The 26,317-nt window shown below is 40.4% G+C and overlaps 1 protein-coding gene across 1 annotated transcript in view; it reads right to left on the reverse strand.

The window, feature by feature from the left end:
• The window catches only part of lrrk2 (leucine-rich repeat kinase 2), a 93,832-nt gene that overhangs the window by 44,296 nt on the left and 23,219 nt on the right, over positions 1–26,317 (reverse strand). Inside the window, exons 19-30 of the mRNA XM_007909988.2 lie at positions 24,342–24,603; positions 23,973–24,179; positions 22,148–22,242; positions 20,958–21,030; positions 20,028–20,236; positions 19,007–19,257; positions 17,828–17,976; positions 15,620–15,713; positions 11,588–11,774; positions 10,650–10,831; positions 9,567–9,802; positions 474–601 (exon numbers count right to left, since the gene is read on the reverse strand). Coding sequence (XP_007908179.2) covers positions 474–601; positions 9,567–9,802; positions 10,650–10,831; positions 11,588–11,774; positions 15,620–15,713; positions 17,828–17,976; positions 19,007–19,257; positions 20,028–20,236; positions 20,958–21,030; positions 22,148–22,242; positions 23,973–24,179; positions 24,342–24,603 — 2,073 coding nt within the window. The remainder of the gene's footprint in view (positions 1–473; positions 602–9,566; positions 9,803–10,649; positions 10,832–11,587; positions 11,775–15,619; positions 15,714–17,827; positions 17,977–19,006; positions 19,258–20,027; positions 20,237–20,957; positions 21,031–22,147; positions 22,243–23,972; positions 24,180–24,341; positions 24,604–26,317) is intronic.

The raw sequence follows: 26,317 nt of genomic DNA on the forward strand, positions 1-26,317 counted from the left end.
GAGTATTAACATATCATCTTATTACTCACAATCTCTTTCTAAAAATTCCAGGCTGTACAGTTCAAATACATGAATGAAGCAAAAGTGTTGCTTGAAAATTCAACACAAAACCAAGAGTTCAGACTATCAACACCAACTGAAACTAAACAACAAGGGATAAAAATATAAATATATTCAAGAGCACTAATCGAGCTAGATACTGAATTATTTAAGATGCATGTTGAATTTTAAAGAACTATTTTTTTCTGATACGATTTAAACAACTGGGCCAACAACTACAGAAAAAGAAAAGAGGTACACATGCTATAAGTGCCTATTTATACATATGCACATGGGTTGAATAACTACTGCAAAGATATAGAATCTGAAACCAAGTAATCTGATTCATAGCCTTTTCATGCACTGAATGAAGAAAAAGTCAATAAACACATATTGCATAAATACTGTTCAATTCATAAACCATCTTATGTTACCTTTATATTGAAGAGCCAGGGTTTGATAGCATCAATTTCACTAGCTCCTTTGTTAAGATCGTAAACAACGAGGTACAAGGCTCGTAGAGACATAAAATGGGGATGTGTGCTGTAAAATTCTTCTTGGCCTTGTACAAAAAAAGCACAATATAAACAAGTAAAAAATATAAAATGGGTAAAGAAATACAGATATAGATAGACTTGTAATACAGATATTGATAGTATTAGTTTCAGGGGTTAGAGCAGAATAATGGGATAAATTAAAGCTTCATAGTATTTCCAATGTGCCTCTTGAAACAATTTCCTTAAAAATTAATAAATAGTAATAATCCTTGCATTTAGTATAGTGCCTTATCACATCTTTTGAGACTTCTCAAAGCGCTTCACAAGATATACTGTAAAGTGCAGTAACTGTGTGTTTTGTGAGCAAAACCCGGTAACCAATTGTGCACAGCAGTGTCCCACAAACAGTCGGCAATTGAGTGACCAAATCATATTTTTGATATAAATATATAGATCAACTACAAAGTCATTTTAGCTAGAAACGGGAAAATTGCAAAGAATTAAGGGTCTTAAATGAAGCGGTTTCCGAATTAGAGGGAAAATTAACATATTAACAAATTTTCCCACACATATTTATACACTAAACTCTTGATAATTTGACCCTGGTTTGTTTAACGTGTCTCACTATCACTCAAGTCAGGGTGGTCCAATATAATTCACATTTATGGAAGCAATTTACACAACTAAAATATCAATATGTCATTTTTTTACAGCACAAAGTACAGAATGTTATAGTTAAAATATATGAGGTAAATAGTAACTTAAAGCAACGTTGATGCTTGTGAAGACTTGTCAGGAACAGTAGTTATTCAGCAATAAGAAAGGATATAAGTAGACCACTGCACATGCTAAGGAAGAGGAGCCTGTACTCTCTGAATTTTGACTGTCTGATGAGTTCAGCATAGGAAATCCTATTGAATGGGATAATGTTACTAGCCTATCTACTCCCGCCACCAACCAAAGGCTATTATGAACTTCGTCCAACCGATTCTATCCCTTGTGAATGTGATACGTTTACAACATACAAATTGAATATTCTAAGTGCACAAATATTATTCCATTGTAAGTATTGAAGTCCTAAAACAAATGGCTAAAGACTATTTTGGAAGGCATAAAGGTTTTATAAATGTCTAATTCAGTGAAGCAGTAATAATTAGTTCTTGCTGTACAATACAATATAAAATTACATTTTATTGCACTTTTCACGTCGGGAAGACGTCCCAAGGCGCTGGATAGACAGGGGTTTGGACCCGAGTTAAGGATCAGGATCAGGGAGGGTGGAGAGCAGGGAGGCTAGGAGGGTGGTTAAAGCTCGGTCGAAGAGGAGGGTTTTGAGACACACCTTGAAGGAGGCAAGGGAGGGAGGGAGGAGAAGGGAATGTGGGATGGAGTTCCATGTGGGGGTGCAGAGAGCCTGAAGGCTCGGCCGCCAATGATGGAGCGGGACGGGCGAGGCACATAGAGCAGGCCAGAGCCTGCTGAGCGGAGGGAGCAGACAGGTTGATATGAGGTCAACAGGTCACAGAGGTAGAGGAGACACAAGGCCATGGAGGGCTTTAAAGGCGAGGACGAAGATTTTCAACTCTATCCTCTTGGGGGATGGGGACCCAGTGGATCCAGGCAAGGGTGGGGATGATGGGGTCACGGAGCTTGGTGTAGAAGAGGACACAAGCTGCAGAGTTCTGGATGATCTGCAGCTTGTAGGGGTAAGAGTTGGGAAGGCTGACAAGCGGGGAGTTGGCATAGTCGAGCCTAGATGTGATGAATGCGTGGATGAGGGTTTTGGTGGCCTGAGGGGTGAGGCAGTGGTGGAGCCGGGTGATGTTTTCGGGGTGGGGGAAGGCACAGTAGGTCATGGCACGGATGTGGGGTAGAAAGGACAGTTGAGGGTCAAACTAGACGCCACGGTTCCAGAATGGCTCAGTGAGGTGGAGTGTGTATCCTTGGAATGATGATGCTGTCAGTGCCTGAGGTGTGGAGGCACTGACTGGAGCCAGTCAGGAGGGCTTCAGTCTTGTTGACTGTACACATAAAATGGTTGCCGTTTCCCACAAAATGCACAAATATTATTAATCAACGGAATTGCTCATGAAACACTTGGAGACGTAGAATTTAGGCACTAGATCAAATATAAGGATTATTATAACAAGTACATGCCCTTCACTATTGGCGACACCAAGCTGCAGCAGAACTGCACTCTGGTTTAAGGCTTCAGTGCTCTTTTTTGTTCTCAATTACTGATGCAGCAAAAATGTTCAAGGAAGAAGTGTGAAAACATATTACTGTATTCATGGTTACTGATGTAAAAGCAAAATATTGAAAATCTGATAACCTGGAATTATCATTTACAGTGGCATGTAAGTGATAATTCCAGTTTATCAGATTGCAATCTAAATTGAAAAATATGCAGTAGATACAAGGAGACACTGTGAGCTGTCTTCATCCAAATGCTAAAATAACAATCTTTTTGTTAAGCCTTCAAACATTATTTATCATTTTTAAGGTGTAATGAAAAGATTAATATTTATAATGATAATAATAAAGAATAATCCTTGCATTTGATATAGCGCTTTTCACGTCTTCTCGATGTCTCAAAGCGCTTCGCAGAATAGGCTGTAAAGTGAATTAACTGTATATTTGTGGGCGAAATAATACTATTTTAACGATAACATTCTGTACTTCCAGCGACTTCTGCTTTTGTTTCGTAATTGATATCTATTGTCCACTAATCTTTCAACAAGACAACACAGTTCACAATGCAAGTATGTCCTGGAAAACTCCATCGTGTCATTGTGCCTTACCCCAGACACAGCCAAAACACTCCATGCGTTCTTCACCTCACGACTCAACTTTTCAAAAGCCCTCTTCGCCAGTGCACAGGATCCAGCTAATCCCAAACTCCGCCGCCCACATAATTCACCCATGCTAAACTCCATACCCCCATCATGCTAGTTCTAGCCAGGATCCGCTGGCTCCTTATCGCCCAATGGATGAATTTCAAGATTCTCTGACTCATTTTCAAATCTCTTCATGCCCTGGCACATCCGTACTTCTCAGATCTGCTTACCCCCTAACCCACTACACACTGTCTCTGCTCGTCTAGCTCCATTCATGTCCCTTGTGGCCTCCATTCCACCATTGGTGGTTTTCAACCACTACGCCCCGAAACTTTAGAACACTCTTCCTCTATCCCTCCGTCTTGCCTCTTCCTTCCCTATCTTCAGGTCTTCAGGTCGCACCTGAAGACCTTCCTCTTCGACCTTGCCTATGGTCAACTCCCCCTCCCCCTGGCTCGGCGTTGTGCCCCACCTCAGTTAAGCACTCTAGGATGCTACCCTGCATGAGGGGTGTGATATAAATACAAGTTGTTGTTGTTGTAATAACTGTGAAAGGTTAATGTCACTAATGCATAGCCTTTCTTTGTATTTTTATCCCACTTCTACAAACAACTTTCTGAAAAAGAAAAAGGTTTCCACAAACTTGAAAAAAAATTTGATTTGATGCAACTTCAGTTTCAGTATAAGGTTTTACTGCCTCTTGGTGGCACCAATATGGAACTGCAACCAACCTTACAATCATTGCACTGAATTTAGCTCAATTTGCAATTGACTCTCTGGAGCTAATTAACATAAAAGTTATTCCACTAGGCTCGTGTCTTAATAGATCAGAGTTTCGTGAATACGAAGCTTGTTAAGGATAGATGAGTAGAGAGCCCAGAGTGAGCTACGTCCGGAGTGAGGCGAGGCCAGAATGAGAAGGAATTGGGTGAGAGTGGGAATTAGGTGCAGAGGGGGAAGTATATCTTCCAAATGACAATAATACAGGGATAAATAGAGTGAGAGGAGAAAATGACCTGGAGGGTGATGTGTGAGGAATGTGGTATGTGGGAGTTGACGGAGAGCAACCTGAGCCCGGGCGACTTCATCTGCAGCAAATGTCTGCAACTGAGGAAGCTCCAGCTTAGAATAGCTGAGCTGGAGTCTCAGGTGGAGACACTGCGCAGCATTAGAGATGGGGAGAGCTTCCTGGACAGTTTCATCCTGGAGCCAGACACTCCCACGAGTCCCAGGGAACATTCCGTTGCCAGCTATGGACAGGACAGGGTGACGGTCAGACAGGCGCGTAAGGGGACCCGAAAAAGAGGGGCAGAGGAACCCCAGGCTTTAACCTTGTCCAACAGGTATGAAATACTTGCAACCTCTGTGGACAAGGAAGTCTGTGAGAAAGATGGACAAACTTACCCCAACACCTCTATACAGGAGGCTACACTGGGAATAGTCAGAAAGAATATAGTGGTAATTGGGGATGAGACAGTCAGGAAGACTGATACAGTTTTCTGCAGCCGTAGCAAGGAGACAGAAAGACTCTGTTGCCTTCCTGGGGCCAGGGTGAAGGACATCACTTCTGGGCTGGAGAAAAATTTGAAGCAGGAGGGAGTGGATCCAATAGTTATGATTCACATAGGGACCAATGATGTAGGTAGGACAGGTAGGGACGAGTTGAGGAGCAAGTTCCGGGAATTGGGAGTTAAGCTAAAGAGAAGAACTTCGAAGGTATTAATATCGGGATTATTACCTGAGCCAGGAGCAAATTGGTACAGGCAAAAAAAAATTAAAGAACTGAATACCTGGCTAAAAGAATGGTGCGGAGGGCAGGGGTTTCACTTTATAGGCCACTGGCACCAGTATTGGGGGAGACAGGAGCTATTCCAAAGAAATGGACTCCACCTAAACAGGGCTGCAACAAATGTCCTGGCAACACGAATAAATAGGGAAGTAGACAGGGCTTTAAACTACTGAGGGGGGGAGGGGGAAATTCAATCACATGTAATCCATTACAATAAAAATTAAGACCGATGAAAGTGGGAGAGCAGATTAACCAGGGAGATAAGCAAAGGGTGTCAAGTGGGGAAAGGAAGCCCAGGGATAGGGTACTGGTGAATAGGACTAATAGCCCGAAGTCAGAATTACCGTGCCTTCAGCTCCCCTCTCGACTCTCTACCCCCTCATCGCTCACTCCCTTCCCTCACCCTGACCATTTCCCGCCTGCTCGGGTCCTGACCCAACTGTACAGCGCCTTGGGACGTCCTCCCGACATGAAAGGCGCTCTATAAATGGAATCTTGTTGTTGTTGTTGTATATCTGAATGCACAAAGCATTCGAAACAAGATAGATGAGTTAAATGCCCAAATACAAATAAACAGGTATGATCTGTTAGCCATCACCGAGACATGGTTACAGGGAAATCAAGGGCGGGAGCTAAATATTCCAGGGTACGTGATGTATAGGAAAGACAGGCAACGTGGTAAACGAGGAGGGGGGGGGGTGGCCCTGCTAATAAAGGATGGGATAAAAACAGTAGAGAGGAAACATTTTAAATCAGAAAAGCAGGAAGTAGAGTCAGTATGGGTAGAAGTACGTAACAACAAGGGGCAGAAAACTCTAGTGGGAGTAGTTTATAGACCCCCGAGCAGCAGTCACAGTATCTCTCAAGGTATAAATCAGGAAATTAGCAGAGCATGCAGTAAAGGAAAAACATTAATTGTGGGTGATTTTAATCTGCACATAGATTGGGACAACCAAATTGGGAAAAATATGATAGAGGAAGAGTTTATAGAATGTATTAGGGATAATTATCTCGATCAGTTTGCCGAGGAGCCAACCAGGGAACAGGCCATATTAGACCTTGTTTTGTGCAATGAAGCAGGGCTGATCAGCAAACTGGAAATTAAGGCTCCTCTAGGGCAAAGTGATATATGATAATATGATGGAATTGAGCATTAAGTTAGAGAGAGAAGTAGCTAAGTCCGAAGCAAAGGTTTAAAATTTAAGTAGAGCCAATTTTGCTGGTATGAGAGAGGATTTAGCCAAAATAAACTGGGAAATTAGACTTAAGGATTTGACAGTAGACCATTAATGGCAGACAAAGGAGATAGTGCAAAATTCCCAGCGAGCACGTATTCCTTTGAGGAATAAGAATGCCACGGGAAAGGTGGCCCAACCGTGGCTAACTAGAGCAGTTAGAGAAAGTATAAAGTTAAAGGAAGAAGCTTATAAAACAGCTAAGATGAGTAGTAAACCCGAGGATTGGGAGAACTTTAGGGATCAACAAAGGAGAACCCAAAAAGTGTTTAAGAGGGAGAAAATGGAATATGAGGGTAAACTAGCGAAGAACATAAAGACAGACTGTAAGAGCTTTTATAAATATATAAAGAGGAAGAGGCTTTCAAAGGTAAATGTGGGTCCACTACAGGCAGAAATGGGGGGAATTATACTTTGCTACTGTCTTCACCTTAGAAGACACTGAAAACCTACCAAGAATAGAGGGGAACCAAGAAGAAAATGTTAGCAAGCAACTTGGAGGAATTAATATTAGTAAAGAAAAGGTTTTAGGTAAATTGTCAGGTCTTAAAACTGATAAATCTCCTGGACCTGATGGTCTACATCCTAAAGTTTTAAAAGAGGTGGTTACTGAGATAGTGGATGACTTGTCTTTGATCTTCCAAAATTCTCTGGATTCTGGAATGGTTCCCATTGATTGAAAGATTGCAAACGTAACACTACTATTTAAGAAGGGTGGGAGAGAAAAGATGGGGAATTATAGACCAGTTAGTCTGACATCAGTGGTAGGGAAAATTCTTGAGTCCTTAATTAAAGATGTCATTATGGGATTCCTGGAAGACCATAACAAGATTAGGCAGAGTCAACATGACTTTACAAAAGGGAAGTCATGCTTAACTAATCTTTTAGAGTTTTTGAAGATGTATCTAGCAGGTTAGATGGGGGGAACCAGTAGATGTAGTATAATTAGATTTTAAAAAGACATTTGACAAAGTGCCACACAAAAGGCTATTGCACAAGGTTAAGGCCCACGGGATTAATGGGAACATATTAGCATGGATTGAAGAGTGGCTAACGGGTAGAAAACAGAGAGTAGGGATAAACGGGTCATTCTCGAATTGGCAGGATGTGACTAGTCGAGTGCCACAAGGATCAGTGCTTGGGCCTCAGCTATTTACAATTTACATCAATGATCTAGACGAGGACATTGAATGCAACGTATCTAAATTCGCGGATGACACTAAACTAGGTGGGAGAGTAAGCTCTGAGGATGATGCAAAAAGATTGCAACGGGATATAGATAGGCTAGGGGAGTGGGCGAGTAGGTGGCAGATGGAATTTAATGTGGGGAAGTGTGAAGTTATTCACCTAGGTAGAAAAAATAGAAAAACAGATTATTTTCTAGAGGGGGAGAGATTAGATAGTGTTAGTGTGCAGAGGGATTTGGGTGTCCTTGTACACCAGCCTCAAAAAGTTAGTTTGCAGGTGCAGCAAGCAACTAAGAAGGCGAACAGCATGTTAGCGTTCATTGCAAAAGGCTTAGAGTACAAGAGTAGGGAAGTCTTGCTGCAACTGTATAGGGCCTTGGTGAGACTGCAACTAGAGTATTGTGTGCAGTTTTGGTCTCCTTATTTAAAAAAGGACATACTTGCCCTAGAGGGGGTGCAGCATAGATTCACTCGGTTAGTTCCTGGGATGAGGGGACTGACCTATGAGGATAGGCTGAATAAACTAGGGCTATATTCTCTAGGGTACAGAAGAATTAGGGGAGATCTTATTGAAACATAAGATTCTTAAAGAGCTGGATAAAGTAGACACTGAGGGTCTGTTTCCCCTGATAGGAGAATCTATAACTAGGGTCACAGTCTTAAAATTAAGGGTCTGCCTTTTAGAACAGAGTTGAGGAAACATTTCTTCATGCAGAGGGTAGTGAATTTATGGAATTAGGTCTGAAGATCAGCCATGATCTTACCAAATGGTGTGGCAGGCTCGAGGGGCCAAATGGCCTATTCCTGCTCCTAATTCTTATGTTCTTATGTTCTTATATCTATCAGGTGTAGCTTTCTAAGACCACTTGCTGCCTGAAGGTACAGCTACTTCTGCCCTTTTACCTCCCAATTGGTGAACTCCGCAAATAGATTCACATTCCTTCCTGCTGACCTATAAATTTGCATGCTATGTCTCCCATATCAAACAGAACGTTTCAAATTGATGAGATTATTACAGCAGTATCCACAAAAGGGTTGATTATACCTAATGGATTGACTTTTTAGTCTTGTGCGGTGTTCCTCAGAGCTCTGTCCTTGGTCCCCTCCTTTTCAATATCTATATGCCCCCTCTTGGTGACATCATCCGCAGACATGGGGTCAATTTCCACATGTATGCGGATGACACCTATCTCTACCTCTCTGCCTCCACCTTTGACTCCAGAACCACTGCTGTCCTGACAGAATGTCTGTCAGACGTCAAGGCCCTCTTGATTGACTCCCATCAGTGCCTTCACACCTCAGCCACTGACAGAATCATCATTCAAGGATGCACACACCACCTTTCTAAGTCAGTCCAGAACCTTGGCATCTTGTATGACCCTCAACTATCCTTTCTAACCCACATCCATGTCCCGCTCTGCATTCCCCCACCTCCGCAAGATCGCTCAACTCAGCCAATATCTCACACTGCAGGCCGCCAAGACCCTCAACATGCATTCATAAGATCCAGGGTCGACTACACAACCTTCCTGCTTGTTGACCTCCCCCACTCCTCCCTCCATAGCCTGCAGATTATCCAGAACTCTGCAACCCGTGTCCTCTCCCACACCAGGCTCTGCAACCCTATCTCCCCCATCTTCTCCCAACTTCACTGGCCTCCCATCACACAGAGGATACAGTTCAGGATCCTGGTCCTCCCCTTCAAAGCCCTCCTTCACCTTCCATCCCAGTCACTCTGCCTCGCCCTCTCCCTTGCCTTCTTCAAGACCTGTCTGAAGACCCTCCTCCCCCCCCATGCCCTCCACCCTCCCCGATACGGACCCCCAGCTCAGGTCCAAAACACTGACTGTCCAGCGCCTGAGGATGTCCTCCCAATGTGAAAGGCACAATACAAATGTAATTTTATTGTTGTTTTTCAAGATAAAGCAGAGAGAACTAAAAAATAGTCACCAGCAACAGGAAAACAAATAGCAGACACATACCTGCAAAATCCCAGACATTCAACACGTACTCTTTTCTCTTTCCTTTTTTTTCTTTAACTTGAAATACCCACTCCTTTACATCAATGCCAATAGTGGGTTTTTCTGGTCCAGTTTCAGATCGCTTTAATTTCATTAGGTGCCGAAGCAACGTTGTTTTACCACTTCCAACATTTCCCACTATCATCAACTTCATTCGGTAGTAAGGAACTGCTTTTTTCAGACGTTGGTGTAAAAATCTTATGCAAAATAAGGGGATAAAATACGGTCTTGAACATAACATTAAAGGCTGTTAAAGCTTTCCAGGTTTCTTCTCAGCTTGATAAGTATCTGAATTATGCTGCATTGAAGCTAATTACATTGGTAAATTCTGATGAAAAATTAAAATTACATTTAAAAAATCGTAATGAAAATTCTATGCTTTAGCGCATAAGGAGCAGCATCATTTGAATTTATGTCTGAACTTCTTCATAATTACAAGCCTGAAAAGTATTCACTAAATAGCTACACAATTTAATTTATATAGCACCTTCGCACATCTTTATAAAGTATCTTTCATTTCTGGAGGATTTATACCATTTCAGTCACAATCATTTAGTCTTCTAGTCAATCACACAATGTAGAATACATCACTTTCTCCTAATGAAAGTCATTAAATTAGTTTTCAAGTCAACAGCAATAGAAAGGTTGGAACAATTGTTAAAGTGTCAAGTTTACACAAACTAAACATTTCACTTTCTTAGTTTTATCAAATGGTTCATAACTGATACACCATTTGTTATTTTTGATCATCTACATTTGACTGGAAGCCAACTTTAACCAAGTCTTAAATCCAAATATCAGGCACATCAATCTGCTCCTGGTGATGCGTAGTCTCTGTTCTCCTCTGTACACAAACTAACCCTAATTGATTCATACACAGCCTTCAGGACAAAAATGCATGCTTTAGACACATACAAGCTTTTTTAACATCCATATTAGTCAACACATTTACACAGTCGTAAACACCAATATAATAGCACAAGCTGTTCTGTTCCAAGACACATCAGAACATTTGTCAATATTTAAAAGAAAAAAGTTTACTACCTTATAATATCTTTGGTTTTGCTGCCCACATGTTTTAAATCCAAATCCAAGTCCAGCCCTTGCATTTCAAGCTCCCATAATTTGTGCAGCTTTCCCATCTCATTTGGGAAGGATCTCAAGTCAGAATTGTAACTCAAGAGCAAGGAGGTTAAGTTTCCTAGCAGACCAATCTGCAGGGGTAGCTAAAGCAAGATTTAAAGAAAAATAATAGTTCAAGAAAACATTATTTAATGAGAAACAAAATACTTCAAAGGCCTACATTTAGCAAAGTTATAACAAAACAATACAAATTCTAAATGGTTGCAATAGTATCTGGAACATTTAGCTATTAGTATTCTTATCTTTTCTCATTTCCATCAATGTTCAAAATAAGAGGCCACAAGTACAATACAAAATGACATTTGTATTGTGCCTTTCATGTCACGAGGACATCCCAAGACGCTGAGCAGGATTTGGACCCGAGTGGGGGGGAGGGCGGGAGGGGGGGGGTTGAAATCAGGGAAGATGGAGGGTAAGTAGAGTAGGAGGGTGGCTAAAGGCACGGTCGAAGAGAAAGGTTTTGAGATGTGCCTTAAAGGAGCAAGATTGTGGAGGGCCTTGAAGGCAAGGACTAGGATTTTGAACTCTATCCTCTGGGGGATGGGGAGCCAGGTGAGGGCGATGGGGTCACAGAGTCTGGTGTAGGAGAGGATACGAGCTGCAGAATTCTGGATGATCTGCAGTTTGGAGGAAAGAGTTGGGAAAGCAGACAAGCAGGGAGTTGGCGTAGTTGAGCCCAGACGTGATAAATGCACGGATGAGGGTTTCGGCGGCCTGTGAGGTAAGGTATTGGTGGAGCCAGGGGATGTTGCGAAGGTGGGGGAAAACAGAGCAGGTCATGGCACAGATGTGGCATTAGTTACTTGTATGTGATATAACTAAACAATGAAAGGTTTTACCTCCTTTAAGTTGTTGTTGCTAAGATCGAGTTTTCCTAGTCTTGACCATTTGTTCATTCCTTCACTGAGATCCAGAACCCTGATTTGGTTGTGACTGAATATGAGCTCCCTTATGTTGGAAGATGCCCAAAGTACAGGCCTGGGAAGCTCTGATATTTTATTGTGACTTAGGTTAATGCTCCTTAAGCTGGAGAGCGAAACAGACAACATTTCAAATGATTGTCTTTTGTCAGATATTATCATGATCACACAGTCAAAGATCTAGAAATCGGTTTTCCATCGTCTCCATATTTCATATCATAAAACATGGCATCCACTTTGTCGGGTGTGTGAGTTCAGCAGGTGTATGCTCTGCACACAAGGAGCAACAGTAAGTTGCAGTGTGTAGGCACTGCTCGCCTCTTGCTGAAGTTGTTCAGGATGGACGTTTTGTCACAATGATCAGGAAGTCAACAGCGAAACAAATCAATGACTTGGGTCATCACTGGCAAATGTATCAGGGATAAACCAAGTAATAAGAGGCCCCAACAGTCTAAGCAGTTCAACTAAATTACTAAGTCAGGCCTGAAAGCTAAGAAGGGTTTAGACCATGGCTACATTTAAAGAATCTAATTTTCCAGGCTGCAATATTAAAGCAGGTCTTAAAGCATTAAAATTGTTTAAAAAATAGGTATTTGAACAATGTGCAGTTCTTCACTTTCTGCTTTGTGGCTTTCAGACTTCTGAACACAGTGGAAATGCATAATGGCTGCCTTTGTACTCAGCCCAGGCTGAGATTGGGCAGGAGGCAACCGCGACATTGACGGGAGTTCTTATGGAGTTTCTCTAGAAATTTCTGGATTACAGAATCTTTTCAAAATGGTCTATGCCCTTACAAAATAGGTTATGGCTGTGTAATTTAGAAATTTTAAACATTACTTATTATGTTTTGCCTAATTGGAAAAGCGCAAAAACACGGCATTTAACAAAAAAGGCAGAAATGTGCTATAATCTAAAAAACAGTAGAACGGGCTTGATGGGCTGAATGGCATCCTGTTAATTTGTTCCTAGCACGGAAATTGCCCTGGTCAAGGTCACCAATGACATCTTGACCATCTGCGACCATGGCTTCCTCTGCCTCCTCGTCCTCCTCGACCTATCGGCCGCATTCGATACGGTCGACCACTTTATCCTCCTCCACCGCTTGTCCTCCCACCTCAACCTTCAAGGCCCTGTCCTTGAGTGGTTTAGGTCGTACCTCTCCCACCGTCTTCATTTTGTTTCCACAAATGGCTTTTCCTCCGGCCCCCGCACTGTCGCGTGCGGTGTCCCTCAGGGCTCTGTCTTCGGTCCCCTCCTCTTCACCCTCTATACGCTCCCCCTTGGTGACATCATCCGCAGACATGGGGTTAACTTCCACATGTATGCGGATGACACCCAACTCTACCTTTCCTCCTCTACCCTCAACTCCATGACCACCCATCCTGACAGCTGCCTGTCCGACATTGAGTCCTGGGCGAGAGACAACTTTCTTCAGCTCAACGTGCGCAAAACTGAGGCCCTCCTGATTGACTCGCGTAAGCGCCTCCGTACCTCAGGCGCTGACAGCATCAGCATCCAAGGCTGCACTCTCCACCTCTCAAAGCCACTCAGGAACCTCGGTGTTCTGTTCGACCCTGAGCTGTCCTTTCTTCCCCACATCCGCGCCATAACTGGTACGCCTTCCACTACCTCCGGAACATCGCCAGAATATGGCACTACCTCACCCCTCACGCTGCTGAAACACTGGTCCATGCCTTTATCACCTCAAGGCTGGACTACGGGAACTCTCTCCTCGCCGGCCTTCCCGGCACCTCCCTTCACAAGCTGCAGGTCATTCAGAACTCTGCGCTCGTGTACTGTCCCGCACCAGGCTTCGCAACCACATCACTCCCACCCTCGCTCGCCTCTACTGGCTCCCCATCCCCCAGAGGATCGAATTCAAGATCATCATCCTAACCTACAAGGCCATTCACGGCCTTGCTCCCTCCTACCTCTCTGACCTACTATCTCCCTACTTACCAGCCTTTACCCTCCGTTCCTCTGGCTCCGGTCTGCTCCACATCCCCCGCCCCAACCGCCCTACCATCGGTGGCTGGGCTTTCAGCCTCTCAGCCCCTAGGCTCTGGAATTCCATCCCACTGTGCCTTAGCCACCTCCTCCCTTTCCTCCTTCAAGGCCGGTCTCAAGACCTTTCTCTTCAAACGTGCCTTCACCCCTTCTCTCAACTCTCTACCCCCTCTTCGCTCCCTCCCTTCCCTCCCCTCACCCTGATCATTTCCCCCCTGCTCGGGTCCCGACCGAACTGTCCAGCGCCTTGGGATGTCCTCCAGACGTGAAAGGCGCTCTGTAAATGCAATCTTGTTGTTGTAAGTCCAAAATGAGCAGGCATAAATACAGGGTGACCAAAAAGTTGTGATAACTACCCTATTATCTAAAGCGTATATCATCAGTTCTTTAAAACTTATTCGACATTGTAATGGTACCACGACTTTTTGCTCATCCTGTGAAAATGACCAGTATCAGATTTAATAAGTTTAGGAGGAACTTCTTTTCGAAGAGGTGTTCAGAATGTGGAACTCAATGCTAGAAGCTGTGGTTGAAACAGAAATCATCAATGTACTGTATTTAAGAGGAAACTTGATGCATGCATGAGGGAGATGTAGTAGTGGCGCGTTGGAAAAGGGATTAGAAGAGGTTAGAATATAAAATACTTTCACAGGCTAGTTTAGCGAAATGGCATGTTTATGTCCTGTAAATGTTCTATGTAATTCTTATTGCATTTTGTCCCGTAGGGATACAACTGACAAGTGCAGTAGGACAGGACAAGACTATTATAATCTATTTGAATCCACCTTTATATTGGTTGCATCAATCTGCAACACAATTTACTTTTAGATCAACTCCAATTTAACTGTGCTGCTCATACTGAATCACTGCACAAATCACATCAATATGTGGTATAGTGACTGAGTTGAAACCATATAAAGCATCTAAGTAGCCTAAAGTTCTCTGGAGCTACACGGCCAGATAGAATTTTACTATTGTACCAGGTTTGGGGGTAAGGGAAAATAAAAATAAACTTGGTTGGTGAAACTTAGGTTAACCAAACAAGGACTGAAGAAAACAAAAACTCACCACATTCATAATTGGGGAGGGCATTCTGCAGCATTCATTACTTGCTTGCTTTCTCTATGGCAGAGATTCTCAAACTGTGGGGGTGTGGGTGGACCCCAGGGGAAGGATTAGTTGCGTGCTTCCCAACAGGTCAAGGTTTTGCAGTGCTGGCCACTAGCCCCAAGGGAGGCCCTCCCCTGACAGGCCAGGCCCCATAGCCAAACCCCATCTCTACCTTTCCACACTGCAACCCCGGATTAGAAATAATTTGTACAACAGGGACCCCAGTTCAGTACTGCCGAGTTATGGGATTTAGGGATCTTTGTGTTGTCTTGGTGAACTGTGAGGAGGTGCAATTGTTTTTTTTCTTGGTTTAGGGAAGTTCACTGTGACAAAGTTTGAGACGGCCTGCTATAAGGTTTGTTACATGGTCTACTTCTAACTGAAAAGATTACTAAAACCATTCATGCCAGAACTATGAAAACAGTTCTTCAAATCATTGCTGAACCTTGGCTCATTGTTAATATTATCAAGGGTCATCTGACGAGTTAAAGCTTCAGGTTGTCCAATGAACTGCGGAGAGCTTTTAAGGTCTAAAAGTTCTTTGGAAACCAGCTGTAATAACAAATCAGCTTTATTCATTATGCAAATGGTGTTGGAATTGTGCAAATCAGGAAACTAATGTCACAGAAATCTGGTTTATACTGTATGTTGTGTCAATTAAACACAAAAATCACAATGAATCAATCCTATCTCTACATCTGTCATACATACAGCTATATCTGACCTGGGAGTGCTTGGTAATGCCACTGAGTTGATAAAAATAGAAAGGAATTCAATTTCCTTTTTGATGAACAATAGGCAAAACAAATTGGAATGGAAAAATATAGTACATACTGTTGAAGCTGTAGAACTGCTTTTGGAACTTGATGAAAATTGTTATTGGCCAGTTCGATTACAGTGATTTTTGACGGCAAACCGGATAATATACCTGTTGAGGCGAAGTAACAGTTATTCAGTGGTTTTCCTGATCGATAAAGTACACAAATTCAGTGTCACAGGGGCAAGCACAATAACTATCCAAAGAATCAGAGAATCTGAAATAGGGCACGTAGTGAAAGAAAATAAATTTCAAATTCAGAGGTTTGTTATGCACTTGAACTATCACTGAAGGCAGTGTTTCCAGCACAGACTGAAATTGACATTTTGGTATCTGTGGCTTAATAGTACCTCTCCCCCTAAGGGTATCAGTAAAAATAAAAAATAATATAATAATCTTTGCATTTGATATAGCGCCTTATCATGTCGTTGAGACCCCTCAAAGTGGTGCATAGAACACACTGTAAAGTGAATTGACTACATTTTGTGGACAAAACATATCAGTAGATCTTAGGATAAAATTGAGTGGCATATTGACATGAAAATCAATAATAATGGTGGCTATTCATGTATACTCTTGACGGTAAAACATTTGTGCAATGCTGTGCTGGTATAGCACAATCTTGAATAATAATGAAAATGTTTCTATTAAAGATGGCATATCCATATGTCATCTTCAATTCCCAATGAATAAAAGAAATGGGCTTGAAATTCAGTTAAAAAAAATCAATACATTCTTTTTGAAGGTGCACAAACCAATTGCACAAACCAAATTGTAAGATTAATCTGCTTGTGGCACATTAAATATCTGCTACAATCAAAATATGTTAAACGAACAACATTTAATCTACTTTCCATCACTGCATCTACTTAATCCAGTGAATTTATCATTAAGACCATTCCAGTTAACAGAACATCTCATAATGTATCACATATAGGAAACTTCAAAGCTTTTAAAACATGGATATCAGGCAAATTCTTATTTACAAAAAATTATGCACATTAAGATAAGTACAATTAGGCTTTCAAATATACAACATGCCCTTTTTAATGCGCATGGGCAAAATTACACACTCGAGAAGTAATTAAAAAGCTAAATTGAATTTGTACTTGCAAATAGGCTAATAATAGCTGATAAATTTCTGGCTTCCATTACTGATCACCATTCAGTATAAATCAGCACATAGGTGGCATTGCTAATCTGAATCCAAAAAATCACTAACATTATTTACAAGACACGTAAAGGAATAAGATTCAGCAAGATCAAGCAATCAGCATGTTACATTGACACAGCTTTCTTTTCACTATTAGGCTTGTTCTGCCAGCCTAAGGAACAGCCAGCCAATGATAAGACCATTCTAGAATATTTCACAAAAAACAAAATGGTAATAAAGATTAGGTACTGTGGCCTGTGATGTTGTGGTCATCAAATAGGTTCAAAAGGTTCTTGAGAAAGATTAGGAAAGACAGATTCCCTATCTGGTATCTATTTTTGTTTTTCAAATTACATCTATGCCTGGTGGGCATATATCAAGTCAGTCCCACTGGGGCCAATGTGTGCAAGTGACCTCATTTTAAAAGGCTACACATCTTAAAATCATATATGTTACTATTTCTACTGTTACAATATAAATTGGACATTTTAATTTCAAATCTCTAGTTAATTTAGATCGGCAGACAAAAGAAGGGGTGCAATGGCACTCTGAATCCCTACACATAAGGGACTGAGGGGATAATTGGGTGGGATCTTTGTGTGACCATTTGGAGAATGAAAATAACCTAACAGATAAATTCTTCTTCTTCATTCTCAATACTACATACTCATTACAGAAGACTGATGACACAGTTCCAAAACTTTGGAACACTCTCCCTCAAACCCTCTACCTTGCCCCCTCTCTCACATTTTTCAAGTCCCTTCTGAAAACCTTCCTCTTCAACCGTGCTTACAGCCACCTACCCCCAACCCCCACGGCTCAAAGTCAGGCTCCTCCACTGTTAAGCACTCTGAGACGCTACCCTGGGTGGAGGTTGCTATATAAGTGTAAGTTGTTGTTGCACAGTGGGTAAAAGCCATTACACCACATGATTAATGTGTAAGAATAATCTCTTTTCTCAGAACTTAATTGATCACACGCACACACACATATTTACATAAACATGCATTCTAAAGGAGGAAAAGTAGTGTCTCTTATCAATGTGAGGTTTTATGTAAGTGAGTATACATACTAAGATGATTCTCCGAGGCTCTGAATATTTCCATCTTGGGGCACTGGATTAGGAACGTATCTGGAATGATCGTGATGCAGTTCTGACTAAGATCGAGTAGATTAAGTTCAGTCAAACACAGTGAAGATACAACTGTGCTAATTTTGTTTCTAAAAAGTTAAGGAAAAATGTGAATTTATTTAGATTTCTTGCCAACCCTACAAGCAATCAATGTAAATAATCAGCATAAGAAAGATTTACAATGCAAGGAATCATTCTACACAGCTTTATTACAAATGTGTTGACTCTACCAAGCTTTAAGGTCAAGTAAATAATCTAACGGAGGTACATAGCATGCAAAATAATCTGGACCAATTTATTAAATGTTAGGAGTTCCTCATTGGGACAAACAGTAGCAGATGAATTTTAATGGGAACAGATTCAAGATAATGCATGTTAAAATAAGAAACTGATTCAAAATAGACTTGCTTCCAGTTGCTTGGCCAGCAAAGTCTACCCTGCCTGTTTAATTATTGAATTCTTTAATTTTGAAGCATTTGTGTGTAGGAAGAAAAAAAAATGTACTACACTAGCGTTCTGGCAATATGTCACGGTTTGGTGAATGTACTGCAAGTGAGTATATAATAATAATTCTTACATTTGATATAGCGCCTTACCATGTCTTTAAGACATCTCAAATTGCTTCAAAGATTGCACAGAAAGTGAATTGACTGTGCATTTTGTGGGCGAAACCTGGCAATCAATTGCGCACAGCAGTATCCCACAAATAGTCGTGGATTGAGTGACCAAGTTATGATTTATTTTATTTATATAATCAAATGCTCAATTTACTTTAGTGATTATTTACAACTTTGTAAACTGTGAGATTTAAATCCTCAATGCTGTAATTATTATTGCTTTCAACTAGACATTGTACTTTTTCTGCATATTTTCAGAGTATTGTTAAACAATATTGCTTAAATCGGTATGATGTTCTAAAACAAACTGCAAGAGCAGCACTTTAAAGTTTCATTTCCCTTCCATAATGTTGCATAATCATACAGAGTGATGAAACATTGGAATACCAAGCTAATTTATAAACCTATAGTAATTAAATACAATGCTCAAATTAACTTGGCACTTGAACAGCCTAAAAGTTAGGATGAGGTTGAATAAGTAGAAACTGTTCTCCAAACTTACCCTTTAAGAAACAATTCCTCTATTTTAGTTATAACTTCACCAAGACACTCTGGGAAAGAGGAGAGCTGATTCTGAGACAGAATTAGTTGTTTGAGGGTAGTGCATCTAGTGTTCAAATTCAAAATCAAAGAATGTCCAATGTTGTTTTTCGAGATATCAATAGTGTTAATTGAAGGCATTTCCAGCACACAGCAAGGAAAAGAGGTGAACTTGTTGTTGCTCAAATCCAAATCAGTCAGACCCTTGAAAATCTAAAAAAGCAGTATTTTATTACAAATTCAATGAGTTCAAATAAAAACCAAGCGAACACTATACTAATTTTATTACCCTATTAAGTTAATTCAGAAATGAGAATCGCTTCTTTAACTAGCACCATTTTCCACTTTAAAGTTTTTTTTAATCTCCCTAGGAGAATATCACCAGTTCATTTCCAGATTAGATCTGTAGTTTGCTTTGAGACATTCAGCACCTCTAACCTCCTAAACATCTTCAATTTGTCCAAATTTTGCAGTCATCACAAGATTAGTTTGGATGACTGATCATTTGGTCCATTTGATCTTATCCTTCCAGAATATCCAGCCTAGCCTCCTAACACACAAGATCCTGCTTTCAATAATATTTTATTACATTATTAAATATTAAACTGGTTTTGCAAAAATCTAACCACGAAACCATAGTTGTTGTCTATTCCCAGCAGGTTATGTTAAGAATACCAGGCAGTGTACCTTTGTTTCTTAAAGGGTAAGTTTTGAGACATGTGATGGTGTATTTGTATGATGTCCAGCAGTAGCTTTCAAGAGAGGTAGGTGCTTTAAAGAATGGTAAGATTATGAAGTTAATTCTGCATAGATTACCCCATTAATCTTAGCTTTGTCCTGGCTATTTACATTCACCAGCACAAGCAATTGGTAAATGTCAAATATGAAATGCTTCATTATACATATTAATAGAACAAACCGGAATTCAATGAAGAGAGCATTCTAGAAACTATTATTACGCAAAACCAGTGTCACTATCTTACAGTGCACAATTCTTTTGAGAAGCCCATCAGGTTATTTTGATGCAGATCCAATTTTTGCAGTGTGGCAAGTTGCATGCTGACTGGACATTTCTCATTTATGGAGTTTAGATTGTCCAGCTCATTTGCAGAAAGATCTAAAGACTTGATACATTCAAACTCATGAGCAAGATCTTGTCCACTTCCTAAAGAGGACCCTTTGGATGCACAATCTAGGGAACAAAATTACATATTTCAAAATTAAAACTACACAAGTTATCCAACTAGCAATTAGAAACAAACATAGCATTCAAGAGTTTTTTTAATATTTAGCAAAAATAACACCTATAGAGACAGCAAAATCAAGGTTTTAAAAGTCAGTGTAGTCTAAACATGTTTCTGAGTTAAGATAATTGTTACTATAAGGATATAATAAACTAATATTAATCAGATGTAAAATATTGGATTTCACCATAACTAGTCACTGGCCCTGCATTTGCTGTTTGGTTATGAACTCACATTAACAGTATGTATAGTAATATACAAGCCAGCTAATCCAGGCTTGGTATGACAACAGTTTTGTAAAAAAAAAAATTTGATAAGGAAAACATGATCTAGAGTTCTGAACCAATTTGACCATGAAAATATGTTGTGGAATAGGGTGAATAATATTGAAGATAATGTTAGTTACATAATCCAGAATTTGCTCCATTTATCTTTTGGGGTAGGCTTAAACAGCCTTTCTCTTGGGAGATATAATGGGCAAGGCAGAAAAGTTGAATTATTTGAGTAACAGTTCCATAACAAAATATTCAGTTAATTCACTTTACAGTTTATTCCATGAAGCGCTTTGGTATGTCTCAACAAGCACTATATCAAATCCAATTATTATTATTATTATTACATTCCTCAATTGGTTAGGAATGGCCTTCCCGAAGATTTGATTTTCCTTACTTGGTTTGTGATGCACTACTTGAACAAATTTCCGCTTTTGGTTCACTACAGGCTCAGCATCTTCAAGTGAACTCTGTCAAGATAAACAAAACTCAATAACTGATCAACATGATTTGTCAAACCACTATCTCCATTTTTTAAAACATTTATTGCATAGTATTTTATTGCTTCCATAAATATTTGACCAAACTATAATGTTCTACAAATTTGCTGTCACAAAATTATGGTAGCTATAGAGCCACAAAAACACAAAATAATGAGATAGCAAAACATCCACTCTATATTCTCAGTACCATTTACACTGCAGATGTATTTTTCAATTTGCTCAAGATTTAAAGCTGTTCCCTTTCAAAATGTAGTGATTTAACATTCCAGCATCAATCTAGATTGCAAAATGCCCATTTTTTGTTGCCAGATTAAGACTGGTTCTGATAGAAACAAAAATGAAATTGAATTTACCTTAACAGCGTAATCAAAACCCATGTAGTCCACAAATTGTACAATAATGAATAGGTTAATCTTGTAATTTAATACAATGTAACAGATCATTCAATATAGTAAGACATAAAATCAATAAATTGCAAGGTTTGAAATCAGCTAAATTCTCTACTGATGAAAGGAATTTGGTTTCTCGCGATCCAATGCGTCTTGACCTGTCGCCGCATGCACACTTACCAGTGAGGTTTGAAATTTCATTGTATCACAGGAAATGAAGCTCTTCTGTGCTTGCGTTGACAGATCAAGACTGCATTTCCCGTGATTCAATACAACCAACCAGTGCATAGGGGAGCGGAGGTACAAGTTAGGAGATGATTAATACGAATAGAGCAAAGAAATCTCAGTGGTTTTGATAGGAAACTGAATGGGACTCCGGTGAATGTACAACTTAGGCGATTTTGAATTTATAAAGATAAGACTTATGTGAGTTTTACTGTATGAGTGGATGAAATGTGCAAATATCAAATATTGGTTCATTTGAAAGCTTTCAGTTGCAGTTTTTTTAAAAAAAAAATACATTTAGGATTAAAAAAACTTACTTATTAAAGTGCACAGATTCTTTACACTGCAAAACAACAACAAAAATCCACCAAAAGTAAAAAGGTGCATTAATTAAAGGGCCCATGTGTTATATGGAAAATTAACACCATTGTGTAACAAGTCTCATGGTGTACTCAATGTAATTTTCATACCTGAGTACAGGAGGGTTTGAAGTACAGGCTCTCTGTTGCTGTAGACTCATTGAATGCTTCAGCAATCATGTTATGGCTAATGGGAACATCACTTCCTGAATGTAAAAAAACAAAGGTCTAGAAATGTAACAGATGTAAATGCAGAGAAACTGTCCTATCCATGATCAACTACAGAAATTAAGGCTGCAATAGTAAAAGTAATGATTAAGCAAAGAACTCAACAAGAACAACAAATTGCATTTATATAGCACCTTTCACCTCAGGAGGACATCCCAAGACAATAGAGAATTTGCAACTTAGCCGAGGGTTGGATTCAGGAAGGGTGGGGCCAAGGGTGGGGTGTGGGGGGTTGAGGATGGAGGCACAGTCGAATAAGACGGTCTTCAGAAAGACCTGGAAGTAGGTGAGGCAAAGGGACTGTGGGATGGCGCTATAGAGAGTGACATCTTGGAGACGTGATAAGGCGCTATATCAGATGTAAGGATCATTATTATAGTACTCAAATCATGAAATAATTGCGAAGAGAAGAAATCTGAAGTTTCTTGAAATATTTCCTTACTTGTCCACCTAGGACAACTCTAGCGATTCAACGCTAAGGCTTTGACTAACAGAGTTAATGGAAGCCAAGTGGGTAGAATCCCTACACCCAATGACTGTTCTGTTTCTTCAAGTCCTTAGTCCAAAGAAATTTGCCTACCTCACCCTCTTACAATATGGACATTGTGACTAAGATTCTCGGTCATTGTTCCTGGAAAAAAATTACATGAACATATCGAACCATAGGTGGTTTTCATCAAAAAAGGATGAAGTTATCAAATGAAGCATAACTATAAATCAAATTACAACAAAATGTCCAGCTTAGATTGTATGGCTCTGACTCATAAATGATAGACAGATAGATAATAATGAATCCTAGTACATTTAGTATATCAATGAGGTAAAAATAACTGAAATAACCCAAAAATCCATAACTTAAAAACCTCTCTCAGAATAGGCATATCATAATACAATTTACATTGACTTAGAGCCTTTCCCATCAGGAGGCAACATTTGACTGAGGAAAGGGAGAGAGTAAGTCAGAGGAGCTCAAGGATGGCGTTCCAGAGAGTGGGGGTAGAATGGCTGAAAGTTCAATAGTGGGTGAGATTGAGCAGGGGATATGAAGTAGGCCAGCATTCGCTGAGCAAAAGGAGTAGCTGGGTTGTTGGGCTGTAGGAGAGGTATGGTCGAATGAGGCCTTGGAGGGCTCTAAAGTGAGAAATAGGATCTTGAATTCGATGAGCTGGGGTGATGGGGAACCAGTGGAGCCTGAGGGAGAGATGACACAAACTGCAGACTTTTGGAGAACTGGGAATATCGAGTTTGCCCACAAAACACACACACAGTATATCCTGTGGAGTCCTGTAGCTCAGTGGTTAGAGCACTCGCTTTGCAAGCGAGAGACCTGAGTTCAATTCCAGGCAGGGCGAAACCTTGGGCAAGTTTCCTTACTCCACACACCTAATAATAATCCCTCCAAAAAAACCAAAAAACAATAATAAAAAAAAATTGGTCATTTTCAATCTACGACTGTTTGTGGGACATTGCTGTGCGCAATTGGCTGCCGCGTTCGCCCACAAATATACAGTCAATTCACTTTACAGTGTGTTCTGTGAAGCGCTTTGGGACGTCCTCCCGACGTGAAAAGCGCTATATCAAATGCAAGGATTATTATTATTATTATCCTGTGAAGTGCTTTGAAATATCCTCCCGACGTGAACGGCACTATACCAAATGTAAGGATTATTATTATTATTATTTTCATAAGAAAAAGTATTAATCAAACCTTCACTCTCCAGCTCATCAGTACAAAATGTACCACTTTCCTCTGAATCAGTTGCTGAAAGTTCTGGCAGCAAAATCCAGTTATCATTCCTTTCCCAAGCTTCCTCAGGGTAGCTCATGTCAGAACTTGTACTTGAATGATGCATTAACAACACCCCAGGTTTTGCCCTATATCTCAGCACCAACTTTGCCAAGGAAGTACCTATTGCTATACAGTAGAAAAAATGCACAATAAAAAGAAATAAAAAGAGACATACTGTGCATAAACTAAATCATGAAAGTCCCTAAAACATTATAACAGAATTTTAGGTTTCATGTGTAAAGATTCTAGTTGATACCTAAAAAAGGGAGATAAATCTAATTTACTTACTTAATTGACCTCTTGAAACAGGTAACTTTTCATCAGGAAACAAAGGACTTAACCAAGCAGCCTCAATTTTGCCCATACGACATCCACCCAAGCAAATAGCCTTATTGTTCTGGTCTAATCCAAGTTTTTTTAGCAGCAAGCCGATAATGTTGGCATCTCCCTTCTTAATGCTGACATCCAAGGATTTGCGAATATCTTGCTCACGTGTGCCACTGTTAAGCAAAAGTTCTACTAAAAGTGGGTTGTTGCTTCTTTCACAAGCCTACAAAAGATTAAGAAGGTGCTAAGCAATTTTTATAATATTCATCAGTAATCTTCCATTGCAAGGAACAATCAAAGTAGTTTCTGTACTTAAACCCAATGTTTGGGTTTAAATTAACAAAATAGAACAATTATGCATTTTTTATTTTACACTTGTTTGTTACTCCACTTTGCCTGAAAACATAAAAGAAAATCTCAAATACATCTCACAAAAAACATGTGAAGATTGTATCTATTCCTACGAGTTTTCTTCTCTTACGTGCACTTTTCCCTTTTTGATGCAGCTCTTTGAAAGCAAACTAAAAATGATGACAATACATTGAAATAGAAAGTAGGTCTATGAATTTGTTCCAATTCAACATCTGCTGTTCATTAATAACAGAAATTATTACCTTGGTTTTCAGAGAGCAGTTACGTGAAACAGAAAATAACTCAAAGTGACTCAGATCCCTTGAACTATCAGTACAAGTGAACTGGAATTTGCTTTAAATTGAGCACATAGTACCACACAAACACCACTCCACTGTAATAGTAGCACAAGCAAGTTATTTTCTTAGAAATGAAAGTGAATATATCAGGAGAAAGTATTAATTCTCAACTTAACATGTGAAAGATTGGAATTTTGACTTAAGATATGGAGTAAATGTAATACAATTTGCATTAAATATCTCTTTACACTTATTTATGTTTTCATTTTTTTTAAAGAACCAATTGATAAATAGTATTGCCCAATGCATTGCTTTTACATATTATAAGCAACTAACATCTATATATATAGATGATGTAAACTCAATTTATTTCACTATGCAAAAAGATGTGGGCTAATATCGTCAGCCAGTCTACGTACAGCAGCACACATCCAGAAGGTCATTGAAATATGTGTCTAAAATATTAAAACTACCTCAACAATAACAACAACAACTTCATATTATGTAGCGCCCTCCACACAGGGTAGCGTCTCAGAACGCTTAACAGTGGCGGAGCCTGACTCCTACCTGAGAAGATGGGGGAGGTGGCCATAAACATGTTCGAAGACAAAAGTTTTCTGGTGGGACTGGAAAGAGGGGGGGGGGGGGGCAAGGTGGAAGGATTGAGGAAGAGTATTCCAGAGTTTTGGGGAGTAGTGGCTGAAAGCGCAACCTCTGATGGTGGGGCAGAGGGTGTGAGGGACGAGCAGGAGGCCGGTGCCAGTCGAGCAGAGGCGCCAGGTGGTGGATTGGGGAGTGAGGAGGTCGGAGAGATAGGAAAGTGCCAGGGAGTGAATGGATTTGAACAAGAGTGTGAGGATCTTGAAGTCAATCTGCTCGGTGATGGGGAGCCAGTGGAGCCTGGCCAAAACTGGTGAGATGGTGGTACAGAGTTTGGTCCGGGTCAGTATGCAAGCGGCAGAGTTTTGAATGAGCTGGATCTTGTGAATGGTGGAGCTGGGGAGTCCGGCGAGGAGTCCATTGGAGTAATTCAAGCAGGAGGTGACAAATGCAAGCACGATGTGGGGGAGGAAGTGGATATGGGGGAGAAAGGACAGCTGGGGGTTGAACTGGACACCTAGGTTGCGCACTGGTTCACTGAGTCTAAGGGAGAGCCCAGGGAGGTTGAGGAGTTTAGATCTGAAGGAGTGAAGACATTGATGGGAGCCAAGGAGTATACCTTCTGTCTTGTTCATATTCAGCTGCAGGAAGTTTACACTCATCCAAGCCTTGATGTCTGTGTTGTGG

Source organism: Callorhinchus milii, unplaced genomic scaffold, assembly GCF_018977255.1.
Source record: "Callorhinchus milii isolate IMCB2004 unplaced genomic scaffold, IMCB_Cmil_1.0 Scaffold5, whole genome shotgun sequence".
NCBI classification, from domain to species: Eukaryota; Metazoa; Chordata; class Chondrichthyes; order Chimaeriformes; family Callorhinchidae; genus Callorhinchus; species Callorhinchus milii.